Genomic DNA, 19094 nt, shown 5'->3' with positions numbered 1-19094 from the left:
CTGAGACGTTGGAGGCCGAGAGCGGGGTCATCGTGAGGCCTGGAGTCTCGCACGCCTTTGACAGCTCCGCTCGCAGCCCCTCTGGGAACTGACGGCCTGAGAAGCAGCCGGTGGCTTGGGAACTGGGGGCGTGTGTGTGTCTGTGCGGAGCCTCTTGGTTCCCTCATTTCCCACCCTTCTTCCCACCCCCTCCGACTTCCCGCGCAGAGTTACAAGAATCTCAGACTTTTTGCCTGAGTGAGGGTCTCTCCACCCATTTCTTTTTCTGCCTCCCCCTTTTCTGTTTCTTATTTCACCCATTCTGGTACACACTAGTTTTCAAGGCTGGAGGTTCTTGAGCGTTTGCTGCCCAGGACTCCCCCACCCCCTCCCCCGCTCATGGAGTCCGAGATGCTGCAGTCGCCTCTCTTGGGACTCGGGGAGGAAGATGAAGCTGACCTTACAGACTGGAACCTGCCTTTGGCTTTTATGAAAAAGAGGCACTGTGAGAAAATCGAAGGCTCCAAATCCTTAGCTCAGAGCTGGAGGATGAAGGATCGGGTAAGTGGATAGCGCCTGCGCCCCTTGGACCTGAGTAGTTTTTTCAAGAAAGTTCAGAGCCAGAAGTGTGTCCTTGTTAGAGCGGCGATATTCTTTCCCAGACACATGTTGCAGGTCAACTAAAAAGTACAAATCATTTCAGACTCCAGTTTTGGTTGTAAAGGGAAAAGGCTGTTTTGGTTAGTAGTTATTCACTGGATAGTGTTAATTAGATTCAAAGGGAGTTCTAATTCAGACAGTGAAAGTTACACAAGTTAGAAAATACAGCGTTGCAAGTATTTGCATGCTTTTTTGGATATACTTAGTACTGTTAACACTTAGAGGAAAGACAACTTGGGATGTAATATTTGTCCCCACATGGTAGGTCTACTTTTAGTGACTAGATTACTTTTTTTTTTTTTTTTTGGTCCAAGCTAGGTGGAATGCAGAAGTCTAATATAGTATGCTAGGAAACAAGATTACTGGCAAATGTTCAGCTAGTAACAGATTAATGCAAAATTATTTTAAAGTTACAATGAACTTTACCAAAGCCTTCTAAGCAATTTGTCTTGAATCTAGGCTTTGCTCCTTTTATGTCATGTCCTGTTACAATTACTTGGAGGCAGAATTTCTCTAATAGTGGAGTATGAGGGGTTGGAACTTGGGTCTAGCAGTGGTTCCTTATGGTGTTGGGATGTGGATAGTGACCCAGGCTGCTAGTAGGAAAGAAAGTCAATTTTGTTTAACCACCGTCTATTTCCTGGCCTCCAGAGCAAAAGGGTGGGACTGTGTCACCCATATATATTTATAATTTGTCTTTTTGTGTTTTGTTTTCTGCTTCAAGACTGTATTTATTTATTTGAACTTTTTAGCCTAAGAAGGTTAGTTGATATTATCATATACTGTGCTTGCTCTGGGCTGATGGGTATGTTTATATAAGATGGTTGTTTTCAGTATATGATGTTGAACATATATGCGATTTCCCTTATGGTAATTTTAGTTATTCAGTCACTAGGAACTAGTGCTTCAGTTGTTATTTGGCGTACCTTCAAAAGGTTTGGAGAAGGAAATGGCACTCCATTATTCTTGCCTGGAAAATCCCGTGGACAGAGGAGTCTGGTGGGCTACAGCCCATGAGATCACAAAGAGTCATACAGGACTGAGTTACTAAGCATGCCCAAAAGGTCAGGAAAATCTGTTTCATCCAAAAGTAGTTTAGGGAGTAACAGAGATGGTCATTGGAAAAGATTGTATAAAGTCTGTCTTATTCAGTTTTAGTACTAATTATGTGGTTTAAAGCTTTTGTGGTTGCTGTCCATATATGAAAAGATTTATTCTAAAAAGTAACTGTAATCTTTTTTCATTCTAATTAGGGCTTTTTTTTTTTTCTTTTGAAACGGGCTTTCTTTTTCTTAAACTGTTAAACATGTTTAAACCATGCTTAAACTGTTCAAAACTGATTAATGGATTTATTTTTGACCTTTTATTTAAAACAATTTGTGGGGACTTCCCTGGTGGTCCAGTGGCTAAGACTGTGTGCTCCCAATACAGAGTGCCCACGTTCGATCCCTGGTCAGGGAACTAGATCCCACATGCCACGACTAAAGAACCTGCATGCCGCAGCAAAGATTGACGATCCCACATGGCGCAACTAAGACCCAGTGCAGGCAAATAAATAGATTAAAAAAAAATAAAATAAAACAATTTGTGAATGATCAACATTCCCTGATAAGCTCCTCATAGGTTATTAAGAGGAAGAAAAGTTTTGGGAGTCTGAGTAGTTACTGAGATTGTGACTTAGAGCTAGCTGAGAAAGTATCCAGCCTTTGCAAGTTGTTTAATAAAGAAAAAATATCAGCAGCTAACATTTTTAGTTGTTTCTGGGAACTTGGCATCTGGCCATCCTTATAGTCTCTTTTCCTGGGTTAGACTCTGAGGGCGCTTTTTCAGTACACTCTACAGGAGGAAGGGTGCCAATCCAAATGATGCTGAGAATTGAAAGGCAGTCTAAAGAAGCCGGGTAGAAGGAGAATAATGGCGCAGATTCAGAGATCAGTGGCAGCTGAGGTTTGACTCGTTTCTGATGTTTTGGAGGGTGGGATCAGTGGGGCTCCGTAGAGCACAGGGTGCAGCTCAAGGGGCAGCTGAGCCTGGCCAGGTCTCCCTTTGTCTTTCTTTTCTTTGATGAGCCAGAAAACTTTTTTTTTTAATGTGAAGTTTTCCAACTTTAAATTATTGGAACGACTTCAAATGTTATAAACCATGAAGCAGTGTATCTGTGGGGCTGGCTCTGGCCAAGGGGTACCTGTATGTGATTTCAAGATACTAGGACTGTTGAGCACATGGGCATCCAGGCCAGACTGCCTCCCTGTGCTGGGGTGGTCTCCAGCAGTCTGATGGTGCAGCACTGTCATAAAGCAGCAGGTGTGGGTCCAGTTGTCCTGCATGCGGACCAATGTAGACCACTTCTGGTGCACCACCGGTTGCCCTAAATGCAGACTCAGTCATTGCTTTTTCCTGTGATCCACAGGCAAGTCCACATACTTTTACTGTATATGTATTAGCAGTTTCTTGCTGCTGTTCTATTTAGTGCAGTTGTTAAGTGTTCCTAAAATTGACAACTTTACCAAAGTTGAGTAACAACTCCAAGTTTTCTGCCACTCGGCATTTGACATCCTCACAAAATTACAGTGCACTCTTGTTTGGAATTCCTGTGATCTTGGTGTTAAATCATTTCTGGTTTTCAGATGCCACTATTGTTGCATTTTAATTACTAAGTTACTGTTAGTTTAATACTGTTATTATCAAATTATCAAGTTGGTTTTTTGGTTACTTCAGTGTGTAGTAAATGTGTATATGCATTGATGGCATTTTTGATTTCTGATTTTCAAATAATTAGACATGAATTATAGTTCAAAAATGAATCATTCATAGACCTATGGCTAAAACAGATTTGTGTAGAACTTCTCCATTTGGGTTTTACTGTGATACTTCATCGTTATCACAGGAGTTCATTTTCTAGAAAGTGGGCATGTGGATATATTTGGTCTCAGATGAATCTTTACTTTGTATGTGTGGGATGGAGTCCGGGAACATGAGAGTTACTGCTCTGAAAGAAAACCATCAGCAGACACACTGTACCTGCAAGTGGGCAAGATATAGCTATAAAATGATGAAACCATTTCCCAAACCAGTCTTTAGACTGAGTCACCTTGCGTTGTAGCCAAACTTGAATAAACCATGGAGGAGGCTGAGTAGATTACATTAAACTGTTATGTGGACAGTCAGATATTTAGGTTGTCTTTGGAGCAAGGCTATGTAGTAATACTTTACAACTCTTTCTTACTCCCTGTTTCTTCACTTTGAATTCTCTCAATCTCTTCCATTTATATTCCCTTCATGCCACTCAGACTGTCCTTCTACACGGTGATTATTTGTTGCTAAACCTAAATGTCACTTCTCTGTATCTTTTCAACTTCTTGGCAGCGTTCCAGGGTGGACCACTCCCTCCTTCATAAAGCTTTTCCTTCACTTGCATCTATGTCTTCCTGGAACTCCAGGTTTTCCTCTGAGGTCACTGATTGGTCCTCCTCAGACTCCTTTGCTGGGTGACAGCAGAGTGTGCAGTACCTGGGAACTTGATCTTGGAGGTCTCTTTACTCTGTACGCCCCTTGCTAGCTGACCTCATCTAGTCTCATGGTTGTATGCGCCATCTACATGCCTTGACTCCTGTCCCAGGTGCCTGGCTGCCTGCTTTGCCTTGGTTTTCTCCATCACAACATGCTGCCATCACCACCCACTCAGTTGTTTCAAGCTATACATCTGGAATTTATTTGTGATTATTTCCTCTTCCTCTCCTCTTTGTACAATCCGTTTCATCAGTAGGACCTGTCAGCTTTGCCTGCAGAGTGTATTCTATATTGGACTACCTCATTTTGTCTCCACTGCTGTGAGCCCAGTCCAGGCAATTACCATGTTTCATCTGGACAGCTAGAATCATGTCCTGACTGGTCTCCTTGTGTCTTCTCTTGCCCTACAATTTACTCTTAAAAAATTTGTTCTTTCATTTATTTTTGGTTGCGCTGGATCTTCTTTGCTGTGTGCAGGATTGGTTGTGATGAGCAGGGGCTACTCTTTGTTGCGGTGCACAGGCTTCTCATTGTGATGTCTTCTCTTGTTGAGGCACACAGGCTCTAGGGCATTCAGGCTTCAGTATTGCGATGCAGCATGTGGAATCTTCTGGACCAGGAATGGAACCGATGTCCCCTGCATTGGCAGGTGGATCCTTAACCACTGGACCACCAGGGAGGTTCGACAACTTGCTCTTCACATAGTGGCCAGAGGGGTCTTGTGAAAGTGTACGTCAGATCCCGTCACTTCCTTACTAGGCCTCTCCCTGGCTTCCTAGTACTTGGAGTGGAACAGAGAAGTCACTCTGGTTCACAAAGCTTCATCATCTGGCCCCGCCTGCCTTTTCTGCTTCTTGAATGGAAAGGCCTGGAATGCTCTTCCATCTCACCTTTGCACACTTGGCTCCTTCTTGTGGTTTGTAGCCAGCGTCTAGGTCACTTTCTCAAAGACCTTCCCTGATCACCCCATCTCAAGCAGCTCCCCAGTGGCTCATGTTCTCTCTTTATGTCTCTGATACTTTTCTTCATACTCCACTCTCAGAAGTTAGCTTTTTATCATAAAGCAAAGACCTTGTCTCTGCTGTCATGAAGGATGGTGCTTGGCACACAGTAGCGTTTCAGTGCAAAGGCACTGATGAGGGGCTTCCCTGGTGGCTCAGTGGTGAGGAATCTGCCTGCCAACGCAGGAGATTCGGGTTTGATTCCTGATCTGGAAAGATCCCACATGCCGTGGAGCCACAAGCCCGAGCGCCACAACTATGGAGCCTGGGCTCTGGAGCACCCAAGTGGCAGCTACTGGGCCCATGTGCCGTAGACCCCCTGCTCCGACACAAGAGATGCCACTGCAGTGAGACACCCACCCACTGCAACTAGAGAGTAGCCTCTGCTCGCCATAACTAGAGAAAAGCCCAAGCAGCAACGAAGGCCCAAAACAGCCAAAATAAATGAATAAATAAAAAAATAAAATTATTTTTAAAAAGTACTGGTGAAAAAATGAATCACTCACAAAGGACTTCCAATAGATTATGTCTTTTAAGACTCAATAGCAGGGATTGTTACCTCAGTGTGACTGATGAGGAAACTGAGGCTTGATTAATAGGCTGGCCTGCAGGGACATCGTTTCAGGGCTCCAACAGAGGAAGCAAAATCTGAGAAACAAAGCCCAGGTAAAAAGAAACAACCAAAACTGTATCACAGCGCCTCCACTCCACTGGAAGACTCCTGCTCAGAGACCAGGGAGTCTGAAACAAAAGCATGTGGGGAAGATGAGGGGGCTGGTGGCGCGGGGATACAGACGGTGTGCTAGCCCGCAGAGCGGCAACAGACGACGATGCTGATGACGCAGCCTAGCTGTCCTCACGGCGTGCCCGCCTGGGTTCCTGAAGCGATGCTGTTATCATTGTTGGCTTATTGGTCTTTTCCTCATGTGACAATGGCACCCCACTCCAGTCCTCTTGCCTGGAAAATCCCATGGATGGAGGAGCCTGGTGGGCTGCAGTCCATGGGGTTGCGAAGAGTCGGACACGACTGAGCGACTTCACTTTCACTTTTCACTTTCATGTTGACAGGGGCATTGATGGTGCAGAGGTGATGGTGGGTGAAACTGCCGGTGCCTGAGCTCGGATCCAGACGGTGGTGTCAGACTGTACTGGTGGTTATTGTTTTCTTCATCACCGTGCACTCACAGTAAAAAAAAGCTTCCAGTTTTACTTCCGAATGCCCTTCATAAAGCATTAAAATGACTAGTTTTCTTAATTCTTGGCTCCTTAGCACACACCTCTTTGATCCTAGGCGTGGTTGTCAGAGGAAGAGCATCTGCGGTTGCCAGTACCACCAGCTGCGGCCCTTTCTGGACCACAAGCTGTACCTGGAGGAGGCTGGCGGCTGGCCCTGCCCGGTCAGGCTTGGGTTCTGGCAGATAGTTTCTCAAAGATAAACTGAGTTAGCTTCACTTTAAGGAAGGCAACTGACAGAATTTGTTGCCAGTGGTAAGATTTAAGCTCTCAAGCGAAAATTAGAGTTTCAGAACACCTGTATCGGCCACTGTGCAATTCCCAGCTTCCCAGTATGTGAAGATGTTTCTGATGAGATGATGGGGGTGTTAATGAATACAGTTTGCTTTTATATTGTAGAATGAAATGTGTTTCACACTTGGAACATCTGCATAATTCAGTGAACCAATATTTTCAAGTGACCGATTCATGATATTATAAAATTATCCATGGGTAAAAGATCCAAAGTTGGGCCAATGGATTTTAACATAATAGAGTGTGAAAAGTCATGGCTGTGGTTTTGGATAGATTACATTTTCTATTCTGTTCAGGTAGATTGCAGTAGACCTTTAAGAAATTACCAAATACTGAGTTTTGACATAATATCAAAGAAGAATATGTCCAATTATTTGGCTATTCTGATACTCCTGTCCTTTCCAACTATATTTCTTTTTTAGTCCATATTTTTCTCACATACTTAAAACAACATATAACAACAGATTGAGTGCAGCATGTGAGAGGTCAGCTGTTTTCTATTAAGGCAGACATTAAAGAGATGTGCAGAAAACAATGTCACTTGTCTAACAATTTTTTGAAAATATAGTTATTTTTCATATAAACATTTATTGGAAATGTAATAAGTATAATTTTTAAATAAACAAGGAAATATATTATTCTTTTTTTTTTTTTTTGGTTTTAGCCTCTAAGATTGAAAATACTGGTGTTACTCATATAAAAAGCTCTTTGAAAGTCTTAGTAATCTTTAAGAGTAGTTAGATGTCCTGTTATCAAATGTTTGAGACTTCTTAGTGTAGTTAAAATAAAGTGGTCATCAAACGTAAACTAGGAAGAAGGCATGAGGTGTTAGATGGTTGGCCAAAAATAGCAAGCTTGACCAGAAATCAGGTGACAGACTTGAAAGGGATCTGGTACACTCTTTCCATCCTGAGCTTGTGGAGAGCCTTTGCAACAGGAAGGCATTTGTCTTATGTCTAGTCCTTTGGGCAGGGTTAGGGCCTCCTGTTGCCCCAGACTTCTAGATCGTGTCTTGCAGGGAGACACACTGCCACCCACCCAGGATGGCTTTGTTCTGTGAGGGGAGGAGAATGGATCCAGTGGGGTGAGGGGAGGTAGGTGGTAGAAGGTAGAAACCTTCACTTCAGCTCAGTGGAGGTTTATTACTCACTCAGTGTGCTATACCATACCTTGGTGTCTGATAAGAGAGACAGGTGTCAATACCAGATTATAATACACCGTGTATTTACAGGGGAGGAGGCCATGGTTATCTTGAATGCCTTGAGTGTATTTAAATAAGTAAATCATTTGCATTGAACTGCCCTTTTGAAACATATAAATCAGTCAGGTTGACCTAGCCTTAAACTCACTGTTGACATATTTGGTGATAGGAGCTGCTTAAGGATTTAAGCAGGGCAATGTCAGACATAGATTTGTGTTTTGAAAGGTCTTTTTGGCTGTGGGTGGAGTGGAGGGTTTGGAGTGGGGTTATGCTGGAGGTGGGATCACCAGCTGGGGAGGGGAGCAGGGTAATCCAGGTGAGAGCCATTGGGGTGGAGGAGGCAGCGGTGGGAGGGGTGGAGGACAGGGCAGGCCCTGCTGCTGTCCAGATAGAATCGGGAGTTGGGTTCTGATATGGGGGTAAAAGGAGTGGGGTTTGTCAGTCACTCTCTCAGTTTGCATTTTAAGTGTATGAACTTTTATTGGCGTTTGTCATGTGAGACTCAGGAGCTCCAAAGGGACATCTACATGGATATTTTTTCACCTGCTTTAAAAAATGTGCCATTTTCCATTTTGAACAACGTGCTGTGGTGTGGAAGTTTCCTGAAATGGATGAGGAAGTTTCTGCCTCATTATCACCTTGTGGAATTCTAAAGCTAGAGTTCTAACAAAATCCATGTGGCTTATATAGAGAGGGTGTCCTCCAGGTGTCTGACTCTGTCTTCTTTTTGTTCAGAAGCTATTAAAGTGCTTTGAGCATCCACCATGCTTGTTTCCGTGGAGCTCAAGGTGGATACTATTTTCTTTTAGTAAGTCTAGTTAAATGCATAGAAAAGGCCATTCCAGTAAATATGTGGCATGATATGTTAATGCTTTCATCATGTTCTTGAACCTTAAACTTGCCCAGTACAGTCAACTCTGCAGAGAAGGTTGTGCCTTTAAAACAGAAGGGGAGACAGGTGAGGAGAGACAGCCAGTGACAGGTGTGCTTTCCAGGTGGATTATTGTAACTAGCTTGTATTTTTTTTTAATATAATTTCACACAGAAAAATCACAAGAACAGTGTAATGAATTTCTGTGTACCCTTACCCAGATTCACCAGTTTTTACATCTTGCCTCATTTACTCTTCTCTACTTATAAATGAGAATATGTAATTCTTTCCCCCAGATTATTAAAGAGTAAGTTGGGAAAGATAGAAGGTAGGAGGAGAAGGGGGCAACAGAGGATGAGATGGTTGGATGGCATTACCGATTCAATGGGCATGAGTTTGAGCAAACTCTGGGAGATGGTGAAAGAGAGGGAAGCCTGGTGTGCTGCAGTGCATGGGCTTGCAGGGAGTTGGACACGACTTAGCAACTGAACAAGTTGGAGACAGTGCTCTTTTATGCCTTACTGTGTGTGTCTTCTAAGAAGAAAGGACATCATCTTACATAAACATAGGACAGTTGTAAAACTCAGAACATTTGTCCTTGATATAAGACTGTTACTAATCCAGTTCATGGTGAAATGCTGTGGTTGGTTTGCTCCTGTATCAGCTATTCTGCCCTTGCGCATCCGGGTTCATGCACTGCTTTAGAGGTCAGTCGTGTCCAACTCTTTGTGACTCCATGAAGCACAGTACGCCAGGCTTCCCTGTCCATCACCAACTCCCAGGATCCACCCAAACTCATGTCCATTGAGTCAGTGATGCCATCCAGCCATCTCATCCTCTGTCATCCCCTTCTCCTCCTGCCCCCAATCCCTCCCAGCCTCAGGGTCTTTTCCAGTGAGTCAACTCTTCGCATTAGGTGGCCTAAGTATTGGAGTTTCAGCTTCAACATCAGTCCTACCAATGAACACCCAGGGCTGATCTCCTTCAGAATGGACTGGTTGGATCTCCTTGCAGTCCAAGGGTCTCTCAGGAGTCTTCTCCAAAACCACAGTTCAAAAGCATCAATTCTTCGGTGCTCAGCTTTCTTCACAGTCCAACTCTTGCATCCATACATGACCACTGGAAAAACCATAGCCTTGACTAGACGGATCTTTGTTGGCAAAGGAATGTCTCTGCTTTTGAATATGCTGTCTAGGTTGGTCATAACTTTCCTTCCAAGGAGTAAGCATCTTTTAATTTCATGGCTGCAGTCACCATCTGCAGTGATTTTGGAGCCCAGAAAAATAAAGTTAGCCACTGTTTCCCCATCTGTTTGCCATAAAGTGATCGGACCAGTTGCCATGATCTTCGTTTTCTGAATGTTGAGCTTTAAGCCAACTTTTTCACTCTCCTCTTTCACTTTCATCAAGAGGCTCTTTAGTTCTTCACTTTCTGCCATAAGGGTCGTGTCATCTGTATATCTGAGGTTATTGATATTTCTCCTGGCAATCTTGATTCCAGCTTGTGCTTCTTTCAGCCTCGTGTTTCTCATGATGTACTCTGCATATAAGTTAAATAAGCAGGGCGGCAATATACAGCCTTGACGTACTCCTTTTCCTATTTGGAACCAGTCTGTTGTTCCATGTCCAGTTGTAACTGTTGCTTCCTGACTTGCATACAGGTTTCTCAAGAGGCAGGTCAGGTGGTCTGGTATTCCCATCTCTTTCAGAATTTCCCACAGTTTATTGTGATCCACACAGTCAAAGGCTTTGGCATAGTCAGTAAAGCAGAAAGCCTCCTTTAATCTAAAGGAGTTTCTTAGGTTTTCTTAGTTCCTTGACCTTGACATTTTTTTATTGTCATAAAATATATATAATATGAAGTTCATCATTTAAACCATTTTTAAGACTACAGTTATTAAGTACATTGTTCAGCCATCACCAGCATCCATCTCCAGAACTTTCTCATCTGCCCAAACTGAAGCTCTGTCCCCATTAAACACTAACTCTCCCTCCCCCTCCTCCAGCATCTGGTAACCACCATCCTACTTTCTGTCTCTGAATTTGGTGACCTTGACATTTTAAAAGAACACAGGCAGATATTTTGTGAAACATCCTCAGGTTTCTATTCCACTGTGGAATGTCCTGATGTTTCCCAGTACTCAGATTCATGTTACACATTTTATGTGAGGAGGCTGCTGAAGTCACGTGCTTTTCCCTGAACGTTGTATCAGAAAGCACACCTTGTTGCTTGGTCCCAACCTTATTAATGTTATTCACTTGGCCCATCCCTGTCATCGCTTATTTTCTTGCCTAGCAAGGCCTCTTCACATCGTCGTTAGTGGCCTTGGACATACCAGGCTTGAACTTTCCTTAGCTTTTTGGCACAATGAGATGTATCTGCCTCAGCCCTGGAATCAGCCTTTTCTCCAATGATCCTCAGTTCCTTTTGGTGGAAAACAGAATTCGGATGCGACACCTGACTCCAGGTCTGGCATTGCTACTGACATGCCATTGTCTGTGGGCCACCTCAGCAGAGATGCTGGGTGCAGGCGTCCATGTCTGTCTTGATTTATTGCTTTCTTACTGCTGGCATCTTACCGTGATATACAGAGGTGATTATTGCTGGACTCCGTCTTCTCTGTCCCTTTTTACAGGCTTGTTATTTCCTTCCCAGCAGTGAGAACCTGGCTCCTTCGTCCTTACTGAGACATTTGTTGGCTGGAATGCACAGAGGGGAGTTTGATAACCCATGGCGTTTGGGGAAGCACACTTATTAACTAAGAGGTTAATATTCACTTACAGTATTGTTCGAGGCAAACTGTATATACAGTGATACACACAAATCCTAACTACCAGTGTATGCTATCCAAAAGCAACCTACAGGGTTTCTCAGTGTTTTGTGGGGAAAAAACTGTTCTTATGAGCACTTTGTACCATTTACAGACATGGCACTGAGCCTGGGGTGGTGTGGGATCTGAGGAGACAGAAGATGTGGGTGTGGCCCCTTGAGGAATTTTATCTTATTAGAGAAAAAGGCATCCTTTTACAACGTTAAGTAAAAACACAACACAGTAATTATGTATCCGCACTTGAGTAACAAAGTAGTGATTTAAGGACTTCTGCTTGCTAGACATTTAGGTGGTGTCTGTATGTCCAAGGTACTGGGTGGGTTGAGCCCTGCTTTGTGTGCAGTAGAGGGTCCCTGATGGGGGCAGGTGAAGTGTGTGCAGGTCAGGTCATGAGGATGCAGGGAGGGGCAAGCGTGGTGAAGTCTCCAAAACTGGTTTAAATCATTCAGTGATTCAACGAATATTTATTAAGGGCGTCTCTGTGCCGGATACAGTGCTATAGGTGTTGGTGATTCGTTGGTGAATAACTCCTGCTTTTAGGGAGTTTGCCAGTTAAGTGGGGAGGAGGGGTTGGGGTGGTGGTGGCTGCGTGCAGAGTGGGGAGAAAGCCTCCTGGAAGGCCGGCAGTACCTGAAAGAGAGGAGAAAGGAAAGAAGGGAGAGGGCAGGAGGGAGGGCAGAGGCGTGTCGAGGTGGGGAGGGGAGAGAGCCTATCTTTGGATGGTGCTTCGCTCCATCCTCCCCAAGACCACACCCCAGCTCCCACTGCAGCCCTAGCTGCTTTGTCATCTTCTGACATGGGTTATGTCATTAGGACAGAGACTGTGTCTTGTTTGTGCAGCATCTCCAGCTTCTCATGTAGAAACTGATTGGTGGGAGGTGCTCACTGAATAATTGTTGAGAACAGGTAAATGGAGCAAAGACTGCAGAGAGACGTGCCGGGAGACCTGTGATAGTGGAGAGACGAGCAGGGCAGGTTTTGACAAGCTTTGTAAGGCCATGGGAATTTGGGTTTTGTCTTAAGGACTATTAAAGTTTTAAAACAGGATGGTGACATGATCAGGATTGCATATTAGAAATATTAGAGTGGAGGAGGGGAGTGAGTTTGTGTATGTTTATGTGTATGGTTGTGTAGGTGTGTGAGTGTGTATGTTTATATGTGTGTGTGTATATACATCAGTTCAGTTCAGTCGCTTAGTCGTGTCCAACTCTTTGCCACCCCATGAATTGCAGCACGCCAGGCCTCCTTGTCCATCACCAACTCCCGGAGTTCACTCAAACTCATGTCCATCGAGTCGGTGATGCCATCCAGCTATCTCATCCTCTGTCGTCCCCTTCTCCTCCTGCCCCCAATCCCTCCCAGCATCAGAGTCTTTTCCAATGAGTCAGATCTTCACATGAGGTTGTCAAAGAACTGGAGTTTCAGCTTTAGCATCAATCCTTCCAAAGAACACCTAGGGCCGATCTCTTTCAGAATGGACTGGTTGGATCTCCTTGCAGTCCAAGGGACTCTTAAGAGTCTTCTCCAACACCACAGTTCAAACGCATCAGTTCTTCAGCACGCAGCTTTCTTTATAGTCCAACTCTCACATCCATACATGACCACAGGAAAAACCATAGCCTTGACTAGACGGACCTTTGTTGGCAAAGGAATGTCTCTGCTTTTCAATATGCTATCTAGGTTGGTCATAACTTTTCTTCCAAGGAGTAAGCGTCTTTTAATTTCATGGTTGCAATCACCATCTGCAGTGATTTTGGAGCCCCCAAAACTCAAGTCTGACACTGTTTCCACTGTTTCCTCATCTATTTCCCATGAAGTGATGGGACCGGAGGCCATGATTTTCGTTTTCTGAATGTTGAGCTTTAAGCCAACTTTTTCATTCTCCTCTTTCACTTTCATCAAGAGGCTTTTTAGTTCCTCTTCACTTTCTGCCATAAGGGTGGAGTCATCTGCATATCTGAGGTTATTGATACTTCTCCTGGCAATCTTGATTCCAGCTTGTGCTTCTTCCAGCTCAGCATTTCTCCTGATGTACTCTGCATATAAGTTAAATAAGCAGGGTGACAATATACAGCCTTGACGTACTCCTTCTCCTATTTGGAACCAGTCTGTTGTTCTGTGTCCAGTTCTAACTGTTCCTTCCTGACCTGCATACAGATTTCTCAAGAGGCAGGTCAGGTGGTCTGGTATTCCCATGTCTTTCAGAATTTTCCACAGTTTATTGTGATCCACACAGTCAAAGGCTTTGGCATAGTCAATAAAGCAGAAATATATGTTTTCCTGGAACTCTCTTGCTTTTTCCAGGATCCAGGGGATGTTGGCAATTTGATCTCTGGTTCCTCTGCCTTTTCTAAAACCAGCTTGAACATCTGGAAGTTCACGGTTCACGTATTGCTGAAGCCTGGCTTGGAGAATTTTCAGCATTACTTTACTAGCGTGTGAGGTGAGTGCAATTGTGCGGTAGTTTGAGCATTCTTTGGCATTGCCTTTCTTTGGGACTGGAATGAAAACACCTTTTCCAGTCCTGTGGCCACTGCTGAGTTTTCCAAATTTGCTGGCATATTGAGTGCAGCACTTTCACAGCATCATCTTTCAGGATGTGAAATAGCTCAACTGGAATTCCATCACCTCCACTAGCTTTGTTCGTAGTGATGCTTTCTAAGGCCCACTTGACTTCACATTCCAGGATGTCTGGCTCTAGATAAGTGATCACACTATCGTGATTATCTTGGTTGTGAAGATGTTTTTTGTACAGGTCTTCTGTGTATTCTTGCCACCTCTTCTTAATATCTTCTACTTCTGTTAGGTCCATACCATTTCTGTCCTTTATCAAGCCCATCTTTTCATGAAATGTTCCCTTGGTGTCTCTAATTTTCTTGAAGAGATCTCTAGTCTTTCCCATTCTGTTGTTTTCCTCTATTTCTTTGCACTGATCACTGAGGAAGGCTTTCTTATCTCTCCTTGCTATTCTTTGGAACTCTGCATTCAGATACTTATATTTTTCCTTTTCTCCTTTGCTTTTCACGTCTCTTCTTTTCACAGCTATTTGTAAGGCCTCCCCAGTCAGCCATTTTGCTTTTTTGCATTTCTTTTCCATGGGGATGGTCTTGATCCCTGTCCCCTATACAGTGTCACGAACTTCTGTCCATAGTTCTTCAGGCACTCTATCTATCAGATCTAGTCCCTTAAATCTCTTTCTCACTTCCACTGTATAATCGTAAGGGATTTGATTTAGGTCATACCTGTATGGTCTAGTGGTTTTCCCTACTTTCTTCAATTTCAGTCTGAATTTGGCAATAAGGAGCGCATGATTTGAGCCACAGTCAGCTCCCAGTCTTGTTTTTGCTGACTGTATAGAGCTTCTCCATCTTTGGCTGCAAAGAATATAATCAGTCTGATTTTGGTGTTGATCATCTGGTGATCAACATGTGTAGAGCCTTCTCTTGTGTTGTTGGAAGAGGGTGTTTGCTATGACCAGTGCATTCTCTTGGCAAAACACTATTAGCCTTTGCCCAGCTTCATTTTGTATTCCAAGGCCAAATTTGCCTGTCACTCCAGGTGTTTCTTAAGTTCCTACTTTTGCATTCCAGTCCCCTATAATGAAAAGGACATCTTTTCTGGGTGTTAGTTCTAAAAGGTCTTGTAGGTCTTCATAGAACCGTTCAACTTCAGCTTCTTCAGCATTACTGGTTGGGGCATAGACTTGGATTACTGTGGTATTGAATGGTTTGCCTTCAAAATGAACACAGATCATTGCATCATTTTTGAGATTTCATTCAAGTACTGTATTTCGGACTCTTTTGTTGACCATGATGGCTACTCCATTTCTTCTGAGGGATTCCTGCCCACAGTAGTAGATATAATGGTCATCTGAGTTAAATTCACCCATTCCAGTCCATTTTAGTTGGCTGATTCCTAGAATGTCGACATTCACTCTTGCCATCTCCTGTTTGACCACTTCCAATTTGCCTTGATTCATGGACCTGACATTCCAGGTTCCTATGCAATATTGCTCTTTACAGCATCTGACCTTGCTTCTATCACCAGTCACATCCACAACTGGGTATTGTTTTTGCTTTGGCGCCATCCCTTCATTCTTTCTGGAGTTATTTCTCCACTGATCTCCAGTAGCATATTGGGCACCTACTGATCTGGATAGGATACTGACCTTTCAGTATCCTATCATTTTGCTTTTTCATACTGTTCATGGGGTTCTCAAGGCAAGAATACTGAAGTGGTTTGCCATTCCCTTCTCCAGTGGACCACATTCTGTCAGCCCTCTCTACCGTGACCCACCCGTCTTAGGTGGCCCCACGGGCATGGCTTAGTTTCATTGAGTTAGACAAGGCTGTGGTCCTAGTGTGATTAGATTGACTAATTTTCTGTGATTATGGTTTCAGTGTGTCTGCCCTCTGATGCCCTCTTGCAATACCTACTGTCTTACTTGGGTTTTTCTTACCTTGGATGTGGGGTATCTCTTCATGGCTGCTCTAGCGAAGTGCTGCCACTGCTCCTTACCTTGGACGAGGGGTATCTCCTCACCGCCACCCCTCCTGACCTTGAACGTGGAGTAGCTACTCTCGGCCCTCCTACGCCTGCGCAGCCACCACTCCCTGGACGTGGGGTTGCTCCTCTTGGCCGCCTCTCCTGACCTCAGGCATGGGGTAGCTCCTCCTGGCAGCTATTCAGGCAAGAATACTTGGGTGGGCTGTCATTTCCTTCTCCAGGAGATCTTCCTGACCCAGGGATTGAACCCAGGTCTCCCGCACTGCAGGCAGACTCTTCACCAACGGAGCCACCAGGGAACGTGTATATACATATGTGTGTGTATAAGTGTATGTAAGGGAGGGGAAATAGGTCAGAAGCCTCCTGAGGAGGGGAAGGCGGAAGCAGGAAGCAGCTGGCCATGACTGGAGCTAGGGAGATGCCAGTGAGACATCTAGGCAGCCCCATTGCTCCCTGGAACAAGGCGATTGCACTTGGCCATTGATTGGGTACAGGAGACAACAGAATGACTTGCTGGTTTCAGCTGGATGTATTAATAGGAGGGAGAGGAACGAGCCACTACCAGGATTCAGGAGGGAAAGAGTGTGTATCTGGCTGTGGAACTTGGAGAAAGTTTTCCTTAAAGAATATTCAGTGGGAAATATTGAAAGCGGTGCCTCAGTGGTTCCCAGCCTCCTGTCCCCTTGGTGTCTGGCCTTCATCCATCCCCACTGGACCCCTTGTTCCCATGCCCAAGGGTGTTGGTGATGAGCTGTGCACAGTGAATTCTGTTCAGTTTGGTGTTTTCTTGCGTGGCTCTTCTTTTAGCCTTAGAATTTTGTACCCTGTTTCTGCTGTTGTTAACATCTTACATTAGGATTGTACACTTGTCATAACTAATGAATCAACATTGATACATTATTATCAACTGAAGTCTCTCTGTAATTTATTTGGATTTCCTAAGTTTTTACCTATTATCTTCTTTCTGCTCCAGGATCCCACCCACGATGCCACATTACATTTCGTCATCACATTTCCTTAGGGTCCAAGGAAATGTGACGACAGAATGTAATGATGGTCTCTCAGACTTTTCCTAGTTTTGGATGATGTTGATAGTTTATAGCAGTACTGGTCAGGGATTTGGTAGACTGTCCCTCTGTAGGAATTTGTTTGATGTTTTTCTTATGATAAAACTGGGGTTATAGGTTTTGGACAGGAAGATCACAGAGGGAAAGTGCCCTTCGCCTTATATCACATCGGAGGTCCATGCACTCAACATGACTCATTACTGTTGGTCTGACTTTGATATGGGCTGGTGTCCTGTTGGTCAGGTGTCTCCACTTGATATCTCCTCCCCACCCTCATCCTGCTCTCTTTGGAAGGAATTTACTGTGCCCAGCCCACACTTAAAAGGGGAGGAGAGTTGTGCTCCATCTCCCTAAGGGCATACATTAACTGGAATTTTTCTGTATGGGAGACTTACCTATTCTTCCCCATTTATTAATCTGTTCAATCATTTACTTTATATCAGTATGGACTCATAGATATTTATTTTGTCCTCTGGGTTATAACCCACTACTGTATTTTGTTGCTCCATCGTTGGCCAGTGAAAACTCTTTCAGTTGGCTGCTTTGACAAAGTCCCACCATGGTGGACTCTTTTTTTAAGCACCTAATGTACTTTCTGGAGCACGGGATGCTCCAGGCTCATCTTGTACATTTCCTGCCTTGATTCTAAATTCATGTGTTTTTCCAAGGAGCCCTGGTTCCTGTTATTGGAGGGTGGTGTTAGAGACCAAGATCTGGGTGCTGGGTGTGCCCATGGCTGCTGGGGTGTCACTGCTTTTAGGTCCTCTCAGGTGACAGGGCAGAGAGATACATGTGCATATACTGATCGCTGTGTATATACACACATCTATAAACATTTCTATATGTAACCATCTCTGTTTGTGTTAAGCTAAACATGCATTTGCAGTGATATCTTCAGATCTAATTGGTTTTGGTTTTCTAAAAATTTTTTGTTGTTAGTGTAAATCTCGAACTAAGAGTTTAGTAACATAAGGTGAAGTCAGAGAACAGTGTGCTTCTGGAGGAAAGCTAATGAATGTGTGTGTACCAGGGAGGGTCTGTTACATAGCACAGACTTCATAAATATTTGTTGCATGACACAGCTAGAGCCCTTAGTGTCTTTTGTGAGCGATGACTCGGTTGATTGGAAAATTTTATGGAAGCTGACCTTCTGGGGAGTAGTTGTCAAGGAGGTGGGGGGAGAGTGAGGCAGTGGTCACAGAGCAGGGGTTTGGGAGGAGAGAAGTAGCAGCAGCAGCAAACAAATGTTTGAAGGCAGAGGAGCCCACAGGGGGAGGGACAGAAGGTGGCAGAAAGAGGCCAGGAAGGGGCGGTAGTGAGGGCAGAAGCTGTGCTGCTCCCACTTTGGGGCTTCACGGTTCCTGAGCACTTTTCCCCACATGGGTCTAGTTTGCTTATTCCTGACAACACCCCTGGCAGGCATCTGTTGTTACGTGAGTGAGCCATGGCCACTTAGAGGGGGCAGGCAACCCCATAGAATTCCTGAACTGCTGAGGAGCTGAGCCAGGAGTCCAGGCCCCAGTGTGACGACTGTGGAGCTGGGCTTCCGCCTTGCTTCTCATCCCATTGGCAGGACAGGCTTGGGTGAGATTTCTCATTGGATTAAAGTCCCATATTATGGAGACTCAGAAAATCTTGGTGGACTTCTAAAAATTGGACAGGCAGTGGAGGTTTTATCTAAGAGAATGGACTTTGGTGTCAGAGTGACCTTGGCCCAAGCTGGTTCCTTTTCTAGCTCTCTGTTCTTGGTGTAGATCTTAGTGTTTTGCTTTGTAAAGTGGGTCTAAGGCTACCTACCTTGTGGTGGTGTGTTACAGGGATTAAATGTGACCCGATTGGTGAGGTGGGAGGACTGAGGGGCTCACAGCTGAGCTCAGTGTTGGAGGGGCAGCCTGCACGGCTGTGGTTTCTGCCCACGTGCTCCTCACTGCGCAGCTGCTAA

The 19094-nt window shown here is 44.4% G+C and overlaps 1 protein-coding gene across 2 annotated transcripts in view; it reads left to right on the top strand.

The window, feature by feature from the left end:
- The first annotated feature begins 378 nt into the window (after positions 1-378).
- RPTOR (regulatory associated protein of MTOR complex 1) overlaps positions 379-19094 on the top strand; it is a 321928-nt gene continuing 303212 nt past the window's right edge. For both annotated transcript variants that reach the window (XM_068976432.1, XM_068976431.1), the window contains exon 1: positions 379-540. In XM_068976432.1, coding sequence (XP_068832533.1) covers positions 379-540 — 162 coding nt within the window. The remainder of the gene's footprint in view (positions 541-19094) is intronic.

This window comes from Capricornis sumatraensis, chromosome 8, assembly GCF_032405125.1.
Source record: "Capricornis sumatraensis isolate serow.1 chromosome 8, serow.2, whole genome shotgun sequence".
In the NCBI taxonomy this organism is placed as follows: Eukaryota; Metazoa; Chordata; class Mammalia; order Artiodactyla; family Bovidae; genus Capricornis; species Capricornis sumatraensis.
This window is presented reverse-complemented; position numbering and strand designations above follow the sequence as displayed.